An 18332-nucleotide genomic window follows, 5' to 3' on the forward strand; every position below is an offset into this window, starting at 1 on the left:
ATAAGGGCAAGTGTAGGGTGCTATAAATTAGCATCTGCTTGTTTTTGTCTTTGAAAAGCCCCGTGTCCACATGTGCTGCCAATGTGGATTTCACGGGAGAAAACAGTCACCCAAATCATCCCAGAGTTACTGACCGGAGACATCTGTCATAGTCCGGAGCAAGCGAACGTTAAAAAAAAAGGCTCCCTGCTTCCTACTTCTTGGAGCGTTTCAAAAACGGCGCTTCCTGATGGAAACGCAGATCGATGCTGTGCTGTTAAAAGATTGATTGACGAAAAGCGAACCGTTCGAGCTTTGGGCTCATAAATCAAAAAGGCCAGTCGGCGGGCTTGTCGTTGGGGCATTTGACTTGATCCTTTTGAACATTTGTGCTGAACACTGTGCTGTGTTCAGCAAACTTCCTCTCCGCTCTGTTGGTGTCTGAAATGAGCTCAGGCGAACGGCAAACTCACGCCTTACCGACGCTGCAACTGCGGTCTCGCGTCCATTAGCTGTGGACGTTTTTTGGACTCTGATTTTGCCGCCAGTAGTGTGCATCTGCAATCCATTTAGCCTCTTTTAAAGACTATATGGCAGAATCTTGTAAGTGTAAAATCAACCCCCATTTAGTACTTTTAACTATACTGGGTTATATATTGTCCCTACCAGGCCCGGTTGGGTTTGATGTAACACCACTGGAGTTGATATGAAACTGCTAGACTTGATTCAGTACTGCTAGAGTTGATATAACACTGCTAGAGCTGATGTAACACTGCTAGAGTTGATGGAACACTGCTAGAGTTGATGTAACACTGCTAGAGTTGATTGCTGTGTATAAGGGCTAGTGAAAAAGAAGGCTAATGTGGCAGGTAGAGTGAAATAGAATTGCCACATGGCTTGTTTTGCATGTTGCTACAACATTATTTTTGATTTGGGTTTGATGTCATATATTTTTTTATTAAGAGCAATAAAACAATAGGCTATATGCTTGGTCTCTCTGCAATCTGGTTGAAATGACCTCTCTTACTTTTCATTTGAGTAACTTGTGTTGCAAACAGCAAGTGTGCCTTTTGATGTAAACAGACTGGTTTTCAGAGTTTGAAATGGCTGAAAATATACTGGTCTTTGACAACAGAATGACAATCTGGTGGCAGAATCTGGCAGATGTTCCAGGTGCTGTGTTTGTCATTCAGACCCGGCTAGGCTCAAGGTTAACTTCTGAAGCTTTTAAAAACGTCATCCTTCATAAGTTTGGTGGGGTATTGTTTTCTGTTATAAGTTTTTTTTTTTTTTTTTTAAAGTTGTGTTCTGTTTGTGTTCTTAGATTAGGGTTTACAGGGGTGCAGCCCCGTTCGAGTCAGTTTTTTTAAATTGCGCGACATGGATGACATCATCGGTCTTCTCGTGCGTTCTGTGAGGTGCCGCATTCCGATAGTTAAAATAACGCGGTAATATTTGACTCCGGGTTCCGAGTGCTTTCATCTGTGGTGCATCACACCGCTGCACCGCTGCCAAATGGCAAGCAGGGGGGTTTGTTTTAAATCATTAAGCCGCGTTTCCACCAAAATTACCCGGAACTTTCAGTCCCAGGAACTACTTTACCAGGAACTAAAAGGTTCCTGCAGCCAATGGTTGTCTGCGTTTCCACCGGGGTCTAAAGTACCGCGAAGATTAGGCAAATTAGCCCACTGACGTTGTCGTCGGTCCATCTGTCATATAACCGGGACAGCCCGGAGGGGTTTATTTCACTTATATACAACGGGTTACCAACAATGACTATATATGGTTACTTTTGTATTTATTGATTTTCATATATCCTCTCAAACACATTCATTGTGCTTTTATGCGAACATTCGCTTTCATGTCTTGACATCCGAAGCGACAGAATGCAGTCACATTTATATGTATAACTGGCAACAACAGCAGAAAACATGCACACGTTGTAAACAATTTGCTGTTTGATTACTTTCTCGTCGTCAATTCCATATAGGCTAATGGCAAAATGACAAGAATAGAACGAAAACTCGGACTTGCGTGAAAATGTAAATTAGTAGTGGTACAGCCACCGTTTGCTTTCCTTCGAAGTTACTGCTAGCCGAGCAGCGAAGTGTGCCCTCCAGATGCGAACTATGCACCATAAATTAGTCCATAGTCTTCCTGGTCTTTTCGTGGAATTGAAAAAATGGCAGTAAAATTGAGTAAAATTACGGCAGTCTGAAAAAGCTAAAGGGAAGATTACTAGAATTAACCTGTTATTTTACCCGGACAAAAAGTGCGGAAGGCGATTTCCAGTTTGCTTGTACTGTATCACCAATGTTAATTACGCAGAACTACCGCATACCTCACATAACTGTATCAAACGTTTTGAGTCAATTACAACGGGCTAACAAAGAAAATCCGGAAGAAAATATTCAGCAACCGAATTAATCCGTTTGAATGTTTTGGTAGCCTACGTAATATGCTGTCTCAGCACGAATGCTTAGCATTTTATAAAACGAATACTAAAGCAAGAAAAGAACAGAAGAGCACACGTTATAATTCCAAGACGTTGACAGGCTATAACCAAAAGTAGGCTACTGCGCCGCATAACATACAAGTTTGATTTGAAGTTATTATGAAAATAAATTGGTTTGCCGCTGCATATTTTCAAACATGGCGGGTAATGGCGGAAAATAAATACAACACAAATGTTGCGAGTACTCGACCAATCAGAAATGTTCAGCGCTGCAAGCTCCACCCAAAAGGTTCCTGTACTTTCGGAAAGTACTACCCCTCGAGCAGGAACGTTTTGGGGGGTAAAACAAAGCCCCCAGAACTAAATTTAGACCCTAGTTCCTGCGGTGGAAACGCACTGAGTTCCTCAAAAGGTTCCTAGTTCCGGGGTATAGTTCCTGCGGTGGAAACGCGGCTTAAGAGTGCACTCGAGAGTGCGCTAATACTCGTGTGGGTCACTGTGGAGCTGACGCTGGGCGCCCTTTTAGGCACTGCTAATGGTTCGCATTTAGCTCTTATTTAAAATGTATTACTGAAGCTTCTTAGGGTTGCTGCAGGTCACTATGATTGAAACCTTCTGTAGAGAGAAAAAAAAAAAAAGTCCCAGAATGCCCTGCGGTGGCATCTGAGGAGCTGAGGAAAGTAGAATCAGCGCCCCCTGGTCTCCTGTTTTCCCTCAGTTTCAGTTTTAATTCCTCTGAATTATGGTGCTGTTCTGTGCTGTGCTGAGCGGTTAAATTTTATTTTGCCTCCCGAGTCTCTCTCCTGATACTTTTAAACTGCAAAATCACACCGCAAACACACACGCACACATGCACGCGCGCATGCACGCACACGCAATGACAATAGTAATGCACACACAGTATTAATGCACTCACAATATTAGTGCACTCAGTATTCATACACCCGCAGCATTAATTCCCTTACATTAATGCACACACAACATTAATGCACTCAAAATATTAATGTACCGAAAAAATGTTATCAAGCGAGAAGCTGCGCGGAAGAACATGTTAACCCACCAGCGCTGTCTCTTTGTTGTTAAAAGTTCCAGTTGCTCTGGGCCTCTCTGTTTTCCACGCATTCTCTTCAAAACCTTTTCCTTTTTGTTCCCACGGCGCCCAGTGGAGCAGGAGCCCTGCGTTCCTGGGCGTGGCACGCAGCTGCCCGACTCCTCAGCGCGCGCCTCTGTCACTGGGACTGGACCCCGTAACCTGCTGATGCTCCGAGGCTCTTTTTTAAAACCCACTCTGTACTGGGTGGAGATTTGCAGCGTTAATCTTTATTCGATAATCACGTCCAGATAGGTGATTGTGGCACGACAGAGGTACCCGAATGGACCTGACTGGGTTTTTTCAGGGACGCCGATTCTGCGCTGGTGCATTGTGGGGGTTCAGGTTCACGTTTCTGTCTTTTCTTCAGTTGGAATGGCGGGTGGAAGCCGCGCAGGATTACCACGGTCTCGCGGTCGACTGCCCCGCGGGACGCTGTCGCCGTGGAGCTAACCGAAATACTCGCGGCGCTCTCTCTCTCTCTCTCTAAAGACGGCCTGACCCCTTCACTTCCTCCTGTGCATTAATTAATGCAGGGTGACCCCCCCCAGCTCACAGGAAGTGACCTCCGACCCCAACATGAATTTAGATTGACCCCCCCCTCCCCGCCCCCCTCGTCCCCCAACAGCCTGTGGCTAGTCGCTGTGGAATGCCTTTCGCTGGGAGAGCAAATCGAAGGAGACGTTGATTGGGTTCGCAGCCCGTTCGTCTGTCGCCAGAAACGATTCGATGCGAGAGCTCATTTTAACCCTTTGAAGAGCAGGTTATTATTTTTTTTGTTGTTGTTTTTTTTTTTCCAAAACTCCCAAGTCAGTGTTCTAGAACTTCGCTGCTCTCGGTCGCCAGTTAGAGCGATTGTGACATCAGCAGTAGAATGTTCAGTTAAGAACGCTCTGATCGCACGTTTGTGACCTCACAGCCTTAAAGGGTTTTTGTCTGCGGCTGCAGTTTCGGGGGCTGCAGGAAGGCTGGGAAACGGCATCGCCGTGTGCTCCTGATGAAAAGCTCGTGGTGAGGCGGCCTGTGTTTCGTCGACAGTGGAGGTGTTGGGCTGGCTGGAGAACGCTTGGCGGGGCTTTAGTTCCTTCGGGGTTGTAGTTTTAATTTTATCCTTACCGCTGCCCGTACGAATGCGGTCAGGGTGATGGCTGTGACACAGCCATTTGTTTGGAGAGGAAAGTGTTTTTTTTTTTTATGGAGGAAATTTGAGCGGTTTTGCTCAATGAGGACACACAACCCACCCGCGCTCCCTCTCCTGGGTTTTTGCGGCCGGCCGTTCAGTCCCACCCCTGACCCGAAACCGAGCCCGGAACCCGGTGGAGCACCATCGCGCTCGCTCGGGGGTGGAAGGTCGCGAAAAAACGGCACACTTCACTGAACCTCCATTCTGCGCTCCTGGGAAGAGAAGCACCTGATAAAATATCAGTTGTGAAGGCAGGGATTTTGTCCACACGAGCCCGCTTTTAAGAGATCGGACTGCGCTCGCTCGGTGAGATAAATTCTGCTCTGCTCTCGCTAAATCGAGTGAGGCTGAAGTCAAACGGAGAACATCGTGCAGACCAGAGGGCTTCAGATTGGAACCCCGGTCCTAAATTCCACTGCTGACCCACAGGCCACTTCATCATAATGAAACCCCACGGAATATATTTATATATTGATGTGCCCAGCTCACTGCACTCATGCGCCTCTCTTGTCACAGATTTAGCCTAAAATGCTTTTTTCGGTTGTTTACCAGAATTTACCAGAATTCGGTATTATTGCCGGACAGTGTGATAAGGGAGAGCTGTACGACAAGCTAGTCTTCGGCGAGCAGGTCCAGCTACCCTTACAAACCTATGTTCTGTTCTGAGTAAGTTAGCGCTTGCTTTGCCTACGACCAGACCACCTCCTCCAAACCCTGCACCCACAGCCCCCCCCCACACAGACCCTGCCAGCGGCTCACCTGTTCCTCCTCCCCCCCCCCGCCCCCTCTGAAGGGCCCACATCTGCAGTCCAGCTGTTCTGTCAATAACACCCCCCCACCCCCCACCCCCCCACTCAGTTTTAGTGGGGAGGGGGTGGGGGGGGGTGGGCTCAGCTGCGGTATGGACAGCGTCACTTCTGTGGTGTAAAAAACGAAAACAAAAATCTCTTATAAAAAGGAGGCGCTGCTTTTTATCACGGCCTTAGTTTCTTGTTTTCGAACCTCATCGCTTGACTTGAAGGAATTCACTGTGTCAGAACAGCACCGCTGGCTGAAGGGAGTTGTTTTGTTTTGTTTTTTTTGTTGGGCTAATTGGTCTCCCGCTCTTCTGCTGCCTAAGAGGCTGGGGCGCAGCCAATAGGAGCTCGCCTGCGGCTCTCCCCTTGGCAACGGACGCCTCGTCGTCGTCACGGCGGCGCAGAGGTCTGCGATCGCCCTAACGGCTTCTCGGATCGAGCGGGAAACGAAGGGAGGCGGGGCCTCGTGCTTGGGCCCCCACCTCCAAGGCCCCGCCCTCCAGCTCTCGGAGTTCCTGTCACTCACGCGGCTCGAGGGAGCTAAGCTCCGCCCTCCTCCCTGCGCGAATCGCCTCACGAAGGGGCGTCCCCTACCCTCTCTGGGCCCTGGAGGAATGGGGCCTTCAAAAAGGCCCAGGAACCTGACAGCTGGCCAAGGTTCAGTTACACAAAAAAAAAAGGGGTTCCTTTTTTTTTAAGATCCGAAATGAGAAAACCAGACTGGTGTGGGGGCGTACTTGGCACGCTGTTCCTCAGAGCCTCCTGGGACGGGCCCCCCCAACCACCCCCCCCCCACCCCCCCCCCCCCACCCCCCCCCCCCCCCCCCGCGCGCGCTATCCCGCCAACCCCCCGGAACGTGATCTGTCTCTTTATTTGGTTCCCCCCCGCGTTTGATCAGCTGTTGTGCTCCTCTTTCTCCTGGCTCCCTTCATTACTACCAGAGATGAAGAAGTTGGACTTCCTGCCAGAACTAGTTTTTTTGTTTTGTTTTGTTTTGTTTTTGCATGTCATGTCACCCCTTTGCTGAAAACAGTTTGGCATTTAAAGCAGATGGGTTGGGGGGGGGGGGGGGGTGGCGGTGGTCAGTCTGTAGTAACTGCTTTGGGGGGGGGGGGGAATGATGGAGGTGTGGTTTCGCAGATAATTCCTTTGATGTGGCTTTTGGGGGCGGAGCTATTTGAAGCGCACAGGGACTCAGTAGCAGCCCTTCTGTATGTTTGGCTGGGATGCAGATCAGCTGAACATGGCTGCCAGTGCTGGGATGGGTGATGTGTTTTGGGGGTGGAGCCTGGAGGGTCATGTGACTGTGAAGGAAGGAAAGATGAAGGTCCCTCTTCCTACTGCCTGTTTTCTGTAAATCGGAACATGCTCCATACCCCCTGCACGTGCACATGCACACACACACACACACTAGGGAGAGAGTGTGTGTGTGTGTGTATGTGTGTGTCTATGTCTGTGTGTGCGTCCCGACATTGAGAAATACCGTTGGCTGGACAGAGTGTGTACGTGTTTGTGTGTGTTTGTGGCGTGTGTGTGTGTGTGTCTGTGCGTGTGAAAAGTTGGGCTTAACATAACACTGCATAGCATAACATAATGACGAGAACAGGCCATTCAGCACAACAATGCTCCCCATGTTCCTCACTAAATTGGTCCTCTGATTAAAAGCCTCAATCAAATCACCCCGGAGTCTCTTTTTACTAAACTCGAAGAGATTACGCATCTTAAGTCATTCCTCGTAGCTTTTATCTTTCATACCAGGGACCAATTTGGTTGCTCCTCTTGCTTGCCTAGAGCTAGATGAGCTGGAATTACCCAGGTGGGCATTCACAGTGTGATGTCTGGCCAAGATAATCGAGTGGGCCAGTCTGCTGTTTCTGTGGCTCTGGCGAATAACTGGCGGTGGTGTTTGTTTTCATGCAACACCAACACACACACTTTCATTATTCATTAATTCCCAGTGCGTTTGTGGTTTGGCTTCGCATTTGTTGATTGATTTTTGTTTATTTAAGAGTATGTGTATTTGTTTACTTTTTTTCTCTTCTTTTTCCGGAGAAAGCCAAGAGATGTGGTTTTGATTAGATTTTAGGGAATATTCAGAACCGTCAGTGTAGGGACTGCATCAGTACTGCATGAGAAGGATGAAAGAGGTTTTCTGTGGTGGTGTTCTCCTGTCGTGGGCGTGGCCTTGCACAGGAGGTGGCGTATGAAGGAAGTGAGTAACCAGCGAGTGCCGACGCCCTTCTCTCTCTGTCCACAGACTCCTCCTGCTGTCACCACGCGGTGGACCTGTCGACATGTAGGGAGGCCTGCGACCAGGTAAGAGATGTCAGAATAGCGCCTAACCCCGCCCCTTTCTGCCCTGCTCCGCCCTCTTGCCCCACCCCTTTCTGCCTTGCACCACCCTCTTGCCCCACCCATTTATGCTCATGCCCCAACCTCTTGCCCCACCCATTTCTGCTCATGCCCCAACCTCTTGCCCCTCCCCTTTCTGCTCATGCTCCGCCCTCTTGCCCTCCCCTTTCTGCCTTGCACCACCCTCTTGCTCCGCCTCTTTCTGCCTTGCACCACCCTCTTGCCCCGTCCCTTTCTGCCTTGCACCACCCTCTTGTCCCACCCATTTCTGCTCATGCTCCGCCCTCTTGCCCCTCCCCTTTCTGCTCATGCTCCGCCCTCTTGCCCCTCCCCTTTCTGCTCATGCTCTGCCCTCTTGCCCCTCCCCTTTCTGCTCATGCTCCGCCCTCTTGTCCCACCCCTTTCTGCCTTGCTCCGTCCTCTTGCCCCGCCCCATCCTGACAATGGGAAAGACACTGTGAACCCTGTAATGCAAGCAGCTATTTGTGCCCTCTGAGTCACTTTGATAGGCCTGAATACATCAAAACATCAGAGCGCCTAAGTTCAGATAACCACATGACTAATCACTACGAAGTCTGCCTTCACAAGTGTCTTAGTCTTGTGATGAGACTTTTTATCAAGTAGAAAATATTGGCTTGTTTTTAGTTACTGTTTGCTTGACGAGTGAAATTTTTTTACTCCAGCTTATTTTTTGGCTTATTTTTTGGTTTTTTTTGGAGTGATGCACCCATTTTGGGGGTTTTGAAGCTCTTCCTGAATACCTGTCCTGACCTCAGTTCTGCCCCCTGTAGAAAAGTGCATGTAGGGTGGAAAACAAGGGGTAGCGCCCCCCCCCCCCCCCCCAAGTTTTTGAAGCGCACAGCCGAGAATGAGATCACCATGGTCAGTAACTGCTTTCACAGCCCCGGACAGCCCCCCCCCCCCCCCCCCCCCCCACCCAACGTCCCTCTCCTCTCCAGATTTATTGTTTAGGAAGAGACAGTGCAGATCGTCCCAGAATCCTCTCTGTTTGAAAGTGGGCTCCATGATGTCTCTGCAGGGATGTGTTGTTGGCCAGAGAGCACCGTTGACCTCATATAGAAGCAGCTCTTTTTTCTCTTTTCTTTTCTTTTTTTCGGCTCTAGAAGCTGAGACATTCGAACCTGGGGGCGCTGCTCCTTATTGCTCACAACTGCGCGGAGACGCGAAACGCGTTAGCGCTCAGTCTGCGTTGCGTAAGGGAAGCGCAGAGGGACAAAAAGAGTGTGTCTGTAAGGTACATTCGAGACCGTACTGCTAATGTTTGCAGCACCCGAGAGCAACAGAGGCTTCAGCAGTTAGCCCTGTAGCAACGGGCGCTTGTGTAGAACAAGCAGTGGAACAACTTTCTCCTTAGAACCTGGAGGAGGAGGAGGAGGAGGAAGGGGTCTGCGGAACCTCATTGTCATTTCTTTTTACGTACGTCTCCCACTCTTCCGCCTGAGCGGAAGGGCCTGCTACATCTCCGTCCTGTCATCCCTCTCTTTCCTGCTCTTTTTTTTAAATAAAAAGGTAGAAGTTTGATGGACTCGCAGAAGGAGCAGTCGTAGGTTTTTTTTTTTTTGTTTTTCTTTTTTTTTTTGTTCCACAGCTCCGGCCCTCCCCTTTCCGGAACCTTCCGCAGATTTCTTTGAGCGGCTTCCAAGGCCCGCTGGCCGCTCAGACGTTTTTTTGTTTTTTCCGCTTGATGGATGAGTGGGGGGGGGCGTGGGGGGGGGGGGGAGTGGGTGGGCCGTGGAGCTGTGCGGAGTTACCGTCGGGTTACCGTTAACACCAACAGGCCCAGTCTCAACACGGGGGGGGGGGGGGGGGGGGGGGGGCTGGGGTTTACAGCCTTTAAAACTCCCGTCGCACTCTGTTACACCAACGGTTGTTTATACGAGTCTTCCCCCCGTCACCTCTTTTAACGTTCTGTGGGCGTCTGAAAATGTTGACGAAGAACTAAGGCCTGGGTTTCCGTCCTGTTTCAGTGCGCCTCGTAGCACTGCATGGCAAATTCAGGGGAGAGTCGGTTTTTATTTTCTCACTGGTCTGTTAACTTCCAGAAAGCTCTCAAAACTGACTGACATGCTGGTCACTAATCAACACCCTGAACTCTGTAAAACTGACTGACATGTTGGTCACTAATCAATACCCTGAACTCTGTAAAATTGACTGACATGTTGGTCACTAATCAACACCCTGAACTCTGTAAAATTGACTGACACGTTGGTCACTAATCAACACCCTGAACTCTGTAAAATTGACTGACATGTTGGTCACTAATCAACACCCTGAACTCTGTAAAACTGACTGACATGTTGGTCACTAATCAACACCCTGAACTCTGTAAAACTGACTGACATGTGGGTCAGTAATCAACACCCTGAACCCTGTAAAACTGACTGACATGTTGGTCAGTAATCAACACCCTGAACTCTGTAAAATTGACCGACATGTTGGTCACCCATCAACACCCTGAGCCGACCAGAGGAGGACGGGTTCCCCCCCCTCCTTGAGCCTGGTTCCTTTCCGAGGTTTCTTCCCATCTGCCACAGGGAGTTTCTCCTTGCCACTGTTGCCTTAGGCTTGCTCCTGTGTGGGGGGTTTAGGCCAGGGGTTGTCTGTGAAGCGTATTGTGACAACTGCTGTAAAATGCGCTATACAAATAAAATTTGATTGATGAGTGATTGAAATTGTGCGGCGAACCTGTGCGAGAGTAGCGAGCGGCGCGTTAGCCCGTCAGCTCGACGTGGCCGCGATCGACGAAGAGGAGGAGCTCGGCCGCGGTGCGGAGCAGACGCGCGCGCGTAACGCTCCCCTCCTTCTTTCGTCTGCGTTGTTGTTCCGCAGCTTTCCACCATCAAGAGCGAGTCGCGCCTGAAGCACCTGCTGCAGCGGCTGCCCAGCTATTGCCCGGAATCTATGGTGAGTGCTGTTTGTGACCGTTAAGTAGATCACCGAGGTGGACGTTGTGCACACCAAGCGGTGAAGAGTGTAGCCGGCCTTGCGGAAGTGATAGAAGGTGTGAGGTTTGTAATTCAGGGCGGCGGTGTAGTATAATGGGTAAGGAGCTGGTCGCAGGTTCGATTCCCGGGTAGGACGCTGCCGTTGTACCCTTGAGCAAGGTGCTTAACCTGCACTGCTTCAGTATTGTATACAGCTGTGTAAATGGATGCAGTGTAAAAATCAGGTAAGTCGCTCTGGATAAGAGCGTCTGCTAGATGCCTGTGATGTCATGCGATGTAATGTGAAAGGTCTCACAGATGAATGTGCTAAAAAAAAAAAAAAAAAAAAAAAAGATAGAAGTCTGCAATCAGTGTGTGTATTAGCAGCATATTTGTCATTCGTTATGGACCCACTGCTTCCTGGTGTTTACTTTCCTCAGCTTACCAGCGTCTGCGCTGTCAGAAGCCTGTTCGTGGTTAATGATAGCAATAACTGGCAGACAAGCCAGTTTGTATTCCGTTTGGAGGCAAAACACAGGCCTTGTATTTGTTGAACCTGATTTAAATTCATCCTCAAATTCCAAAAAGGCGCTGCTCCTCTCCTTTGGATCTTAGCGATGAAAGGAACATTTTTTTTTAGCCGGGCATGAATAATGTTCTTTTTCATTTGCTCAGAAGAAGAGGCGCGAAGGTCTAGTAGCAGCCGCGCCCGCCCGCGCGGGATGGTTTCTATTCATCTTGGATATTGTTTTTGTCCGTCACCGATATGATTAATTCTGTCTCCTTCAGACGCGCGAGGACCAGCATTCTTTCTGAGAGAGTCCTCTCTTCGCATGCCAGAAACAATAAAAAAAAAAGAACTCTTCTGGCAGCACACAAAACAAATCTAAAATGAAATTATGGTTTTTTGAACAGTTTTGCCAGCTCAGAAAAAGTGGATGTGTCCGGCACAGCCTGTAATATCCACCCTATTCTTCTCCTCCTGGGTCCAGTAATGGGGGTGCTGTGGTAATTCGTGTTGTTGTGCTGAGAACATGTTTACAAGATGTGTTCCGAGGATGTTTGCAAACTTTTTCTTTTTCTCGCAGAATGAACTCTGGACCTGCATCAATTCCACTTTACCGGGTGAGTCCGTGTCCTGCAGAAAATCGAAAAGGCCCAGAGAACTGAGAGTAGACATTATTTTTCAGTCGGTTTTTTTTTTGTTTTGTTTTCAAAATTCAGTGTTCTAGAACTCAGTTACCAGTAGTAACTGTGACATCAGCATCAGAATGTTCAGCTTAAGAACGTTCTGATCGCACATTTGTGACCTCACACCTTATAAAGGGTTAATCAGAGAAGAACGAAGCCTGATTTATGCTTGGTTGCACGACCCTTTCGACACGTGGCGTATGACAAAAACTACGTGTTTTCAACTGAAAGGAGTGCCGCGCGCCTCTAGAGTTTTCTTACGTTGCAGAACTTCACACTTTGTCGCACATCGTTGATTGTACAGCCAGATGGAACCCTGAATTTATGTCATTATTTCATTATATTTATTTATTTCCACTATTAAAACATGGTGTGGAAAAGCTCTAGGGATGGATGCGGTTAATTAAGTCATGGAGTCGGTTATCCTAAAATAGTTGGAGTGTGCCTGTCTTCATCCAGTAGGCTGTGCAACGCATCTGTTTAACTAGGCCAGAACTAGGCCTATTCGCCTGGTTGTCTGTTTCCCTCCTTTGGTTTGTGTGAGTTACACACCACCTTCTTTTTGCTGTTCACGTCATTTAAAAAAAAACAAAGAGTAGATATAAAATTTACTCCTCCCCTATTTCTCAGCAATGTTTCCCAAGTGCCGCCGTGTTTTCGCAGAGATGAGCGTCGACGGTTCGGCGCCTTTGACGTCTTTGCTGATGTGTAAATGCAATGCATCGTGCGACGCTCGTCGAAAACGTTATGCAACGGCGTATAAATCAGGCTTCAGTGGACGGAATGGAAGTCTTAATATTTATATCCAAGAATATAACAACATTCTGAAAGCCTAGAACCTGAAATGGGGGCCTCGTGTATTGCTCGTCCAGCTTTTGTCCAAACCGGACGTTAAAAGTTTTCCAACTTTCAAATGGATTGAAGAGCCCTCTCTTTTCTTGCACAGGTGCTTCTCGAAGGTCGGAGGGGTGGGTGGGGCTCGGGTGCTGCGAGCTGGCCATTTCCACCGACTGCAGACGCGACTGTGGGCAGGTGAGGGTCGAAACACGCTCACCTGGAGCGCTTTGAAGCGCTCACCTGGAGCGCTATGAAGCACTCACCTGGAGCGCTATGAAACGCTCACCTGGAGCGCTATGAAACGCTCACCTGGAGCGCTATGAAGCACTCACCTGGAGCGCTATGAAACGCTCACCTGGAGCGCTATGAAACTCTCACCTGAAGCGCTATGAAACGCTCACCTGGAGAGCTGTGAAACGCTCACCTGGAGCGCTATGAAACGCTCATCTGGAGCGCTATGAAACGCTCACCAGGAAGCGCTATGAAACGCTCACCTGGAGCGCTATGAAACGCTCACCTGGAGCTCTATGAAACGCTCACCTGGAGCGCTATGAAACGCTCACCTGGAGCGCTATGAAACGCTCACCTGGAGCTCTATGAAACGCTCACCTGGAGCGCTATGAAACGCTCACCTGGAGCACTGTGAAACGCTCACCTGGAGCGCTATGACACGCTCACCTGGAGCGCTATTAAATGCTCACCTGGGCCTTATGAAACGCTCACCTTGAGCGTTAGCCGTTATTTCAGCCCAGAGTATCCGTAATGAAGAACTGTGTCAGCGGATTGTGTTTAATACTGAAGTCATTAAAACCCCGTCTAGATTGAAGCATCAACAAAGCAAAAACGCGTTATTTAAAAAGGACTCGGGCGTGGCTTGTAAATGAATGTTAACATCTGTAGCTGAAGGTTGTCAGGCTGTGGCCAGTGTCCTGCTGATCATTCCCAGACTCTGTTTGTGTACTCGGTGATTTCCTGAGCAGTGACGCAGGCGTGCACGTCTGCGGTTTTTGCGATACACGGCCCCCCTGGACGGCCATCTTGTGAGCCCTGCCTTGCTTTCATCTCCTAGGCATCTTCCAAGAATGACATCACCAAAGTTTGCAAGAAGGACTCTGAGGTAACTGAGATTCATTTCTCATGGCTGCTGAAATATGTGAAGCCTTTTCTTCTCATAGCAGCTGCAGCTACACACTTATCACTGACTCACGCGCACACACACACACACACACACGCACACACACACACACACACACACACAGCAGGGGTTTGAAGATCTGCAACTACACACTTTTCACTGACCCACACACACTCTCACACACACACACACAGCAGGGGTTAGAAGATCTGCAACTACACACTTATCACTGACTCTCACACGCACACACACACACACACACACAGCAGGGGTTAGGGGATCTACTGCTACACACTTACCACTCACTCACGCACACGCACACACACACACCCGTGTGTGTTTTCAGTTGAATACACTACCTGTGAAGTGATACAATTCTTTTCTTTAAATCTTTTTGAAGCTAACAAGCAGCTCCATTCGTAAGAAACTACATGTCTTATTGTGCATGAAGTTCTGTACCACAAACTTGAGCCTTTATTCACTGACCCCACCAAACACTGTTTTCATCTGGGCTCAGATTTCATCTAACCTAACACATATGCCCTTCTTTTGCAGCCATATAAAACATTTTTCCTTTTTTTTTTTTTTTTGTTTTTTTTGTTCTTGGAGCCTTGAATGCGTTGCGTGTACTCATGCGAGCGACCGCGCGTGTGTGTGCGTGTGAGTGTGCGTTGAGGAGCGGGCGATGACAGATCTCTTTTTTTTTTTCGATTTGCAGAAACCCCTCTACAGCTGCATCACCAAAAACGAGAGTAAGTTCGCTCGCGTTCTCCGCGCAGTTCACGTGAGCTGGGGCTTACCGGCACAGTTTCGGTTGCCTGGAAACCATTTTCATCGGCGGTTGGCTGCGTGCCCCTGTGCTGTGCCATTCCTCCAGTGGCATACGCTGCCTAATGAATTCAGTTCAGTTTACCGACCTCTGCCCTTTGACCTCCTGTCTCCTCCCGACCAATAGGAGGGGCAGGGATTAGACAGGGGAATCAAATTAATGGGACGCCTCTGCCCAAGCTGTGTTTACATGCCTGGGGCGGCAGGGCGGGGGGGGATTGGGGGGGGGCGAGGTCCCTAACCCCTGTCAGCAGAAATGACTTCATCTGTCACAGACCCCGGCCAGTGAATGAAGTGATTATGTGTGTTCTTCTGGGCCTTGCGTGACCAACTAGCCCTTCCGCCCGCGGTTCCCCCCCCCCGCGGTCCGGACATAGATTCACAGAGCACGTGTGTGTGTGTGTGTGTGTGTGCGCGCCTTGTTCCCTTCTTCTCGTCTGGTGATCTAGTGTCTGTACGCTCCCTGATTTATCACCTGATGTCACTGAAAGACCTTTTTTCTTTTTTTCTCACTGTAGTGCTGAGAAATGCGTGATGTTTGAGAGAATTATGGTGAAAAGCACAAATAGAACACAGTTTCTTGTGATTGAGGTGCTGATGCAGTTATGGACTGAATCCATTAATTTTTTGTGCTTGGCTCTTTGTGTGTGTATTTGTACTGTTTTTGTATGGGTGTGTATTTGTGTATGTGTGTGTGCATGCATGTGTGCGTGTGCGTGTGTGTGCGTGCGCCTGTGGTGTGTATGTGTGTGTGTGTGTGCGTGCGTGTGTGTGCGTGTGTCTGTGTGTGTGTGTGTGTGTGGTGTGTGTGTGTGTGCGTGCGCGTGCGTGTCCGTGCGCGTGTGGTGTCTGTGTGTGGTGTGTGTGTGTGTGTGTGTGTGACTGTGTGTGTATATGTGCGTGCGTGCGCGTGTGTCTGTGTGTGTGTGCGCACGTGTGTTTCAGTGGGGTCGGTGTGCTGCAGTTACGCAGGCAGACACACGACCTGCCGGGAGTACTGCCAGGCCATCTTCCGCACGGACTCCTCCCCCACGCTGTCTCAGATCAACGCCGTCAACGACTACTGCCAGGGCGTCGACCCCCAGCTGACCGCCTGCATGGGGAACTACACCAAGTCCTACCCGAGCAAGAGCCCCATTGACAGTGAGTACCCCTGAGCCTGGGCTAGCTGGGGCTAACGCACCCACACCCCCTGCAATCAGGCAGCGTCCATCACTGACCCTTTGAGCTGTGAGGTCACAATGCTCTTAACAGAACATTCTGATGGTGATGTCACAATCCCTACTGGGAACTGGAAGCAGTGGAGTTCTAGAACACTTAGACGTAGAATTTTGAAAAATCCTTCCAGAAGGCCTACTCTTCAAAGGGGTAACTTTTTTCCAACAGAAATAAAAGTGTTTTTGTTTGTTTTGCTGATCATTAAACTCAAATCTAAATACTCAAAAAACTGGATGTGCTCTGTCTTACCCTCAGAATCACTGGTGTAATCTGTGCTTCATATGTCAAAACCAAGTCTTTCGTTTGTATCTCAAGAAGACCAGTTGAAATAATAATGTCAGTTGGGATAGAACATTCATTCTTAGCATTTCAGTTAGAGGAGGGTCTTTTTCAGTGGAGAATACTGTGAAATGGTGATAAATGCTCAGTTTTAACAAAGGCTCAGTGTTCTCAGTCTTTGGAATATTTAAGGGCTAGTTACACAGGCACAGATCCGGGACTACATCATACTTTCAATAGGGATTCTCCATACAGAACTCTATTTAGCTTAATCTGTGTCGGTGAAACCAGCCCTTGGTCTTACTTTAATCTGAACTGCAGCCTCCACTGAATTTTTAAAATCCATTCTCTGCAATGGACAAAAAGGGAGGCATTATAGCCAAGTGACATCATCATAATTTTGGATGGGGATCTTTGTTGCGGGCTAAAGCACATTAGAATTGCCTGTGACACATTAGAATTGATCTGAACTGACGTAAATTATTCCTAAAGTGAGGAATAACATATTAAAAATGATTTTTTGGCTGTATGCGTTGGCTTCGGCTCCCACTGTTAAGGGCGAGTGCTGATTGGCTCCAGGGATCTGCTTTATGACCACTCCCTGTCTGGCTGCATACTCAGCGCGGGGCTGAAGCCAGCATTGTTGAGTTTTGAAGGCAGTCTGTGCAGGATTTTAACCTGGAAAATCGCGTAAAACAACCTCAGCCGTATCTATAATGCACTGGCGGTCTCTGTCTTCGTGCGCACGTGCCACATCCACCTGTATTTCGTCTTGTACGATTGTGTTTGAGGACGTTTCTCAGCTTCTTTTTCTACGAGGGGTGGGGCGGGTGTGGCGACAGAGCGTTCGGGGAGGGGGGGGGGGGGTGGGGATCAGGTTGCAGCGGAGCTTAGAATTGTTTTTTGTACGGAGATATTAAAATAAAAAATATGTAAGTATGTGAGGGGCTGGGGACGGAGGAGGATGCTTCTTTGATTGTAAACGCAGGACCACAGAAAGGCTAAAAAAATCCTGCATAGTATGCCTGTAGGAACATACGGAGGGTTGGCTGTCACCCAGAGTGACGCAAAGCCACTGAATCACAGAGCCTGTCCCTTCATGAGGGAAAAATTTGGGGTTTGTTGCTGCTGTGCCAGTGCTCACGTGGTTGTCCCTTTAGACACTTCCATGTGTCTCTCTCTCTCTCGGTCCTGAATCTCGAGGCTCTGCACGTCCTGCCACAGTGTTTATGGGGTGCGACGACTGAAGACTCGCCTCTTCAGGCCGCACCCCTCCCCATCCCTCCCTACCTCCCTGTAGTCTCCAAATTGACTACGTTAGCTTAGGGTTGTGGCTAGGTAAGCTGTTTATCTTAGTTGACTTAGTCATTGCACTCGTGCCTACGCAATTATTGCTTGTATTATTTGTGTAGGCTGCTTTGTTGCTGCTTTTGTTTGTGTTGATCATATTACCCTACAGGGTCCAAGTTAAACTACGCGGTCGTTCCCTGCACTTGGAACTGTACTTCCCTCTAGGGTTTTCAACACACTTGTTCCTGGTTGTGGTTACACACTTTGTTGTATGTCGCTCTGGATAAGAGCATCTGCCAAATGCCTGCAATGTAGTGTAATGGGTGCGTCTTATTATTTTGTGGAGGTGGAAAGTCCAGGGGCTCAGAAAGTAGAAGTCCTGCCGTGTGTTTCTTCCACCTGTGAACTCAGCCCTGCTGATTTCACTTAGTAGTTCTACCGCCAGACTGAGCAATCCAGGTGATTGGAGCAAAGTATTGGGAAGGACTTGTACTTATTCTGGTTTACCTGGTTTTCCAACGGATTTTTTGTTGTTAGTGTAGTGTAGTGTAGCAGATGGAGCACAGATTCCCTGATCTATAAATAACCTGGATAGCCCACCCAATTCCCTGAGACACTTCCCGCTACACGCGGTGATCCATGTGTGTGGTAATACTCAGTGAATGGTGAAATGAATAGGCATTTGCCATTCGTGAGCATGTGCATGCGCGGTTACCATGGCGTTGACTGCGCATGCCCCCGTCCCCCGTCCC

General features: G+C 48.8%; 1 protein-coding gene across 1 annotated transcript in view; it reads left to right on the plus strand.

The window, feature by feature from the left end:
- Positions 1 to 18332, plus strand: part of LOC118234731 (reversion-inducing cysteine-rich protein with Kazal motifs-like) — a 44581-nt gene that overhangs the window by 1653 nt on the left and 24596 nt on the right. The window contains exons 2-8 of the mRNA XM_035431515.1: positions 7763 to 7821; positions 10708 to 10782; positions 11891 to 11927; positions 12940 to 13025; positions 13900 to 13947; positions 14684 to 14717; positions 15739 to 15936. Of these exons, the coding sequence (XP_035287406.1) occupies positions 7763 to 7821; positions 10708 to 10782; positions 11891 to 11927; positions 12940 to 13025; positions 13900 to 13947; positions 14684 to 14717; positions 15739 to 15936 (537 nt within the window). The remainder of the gene's footprint in view (positions 1 to 7762; positions 7822 to 10707; positions 10783 to 11890; positions 11928 to 12939; positions 13026 to 13899; positions 13948 to 14683; positions 14718 to 15738; positions 15937 to 18332) is intronic.

The sequence above is a fragment of the Anguilla anguilla genome, chromosome 8, assembly GCF_013347855.1.
Source record: "Anguilla anguilla isolate fAngAng1 chromosome 8, fAngAng1.pri, whole genome shotgun sequence".
Lineage (NCBI taxonomy): Eukaryota > Metazoa > Chordata > Actinopteri > Anguilliformes > Anguillidae > Anguilla > Anguilla anguilla.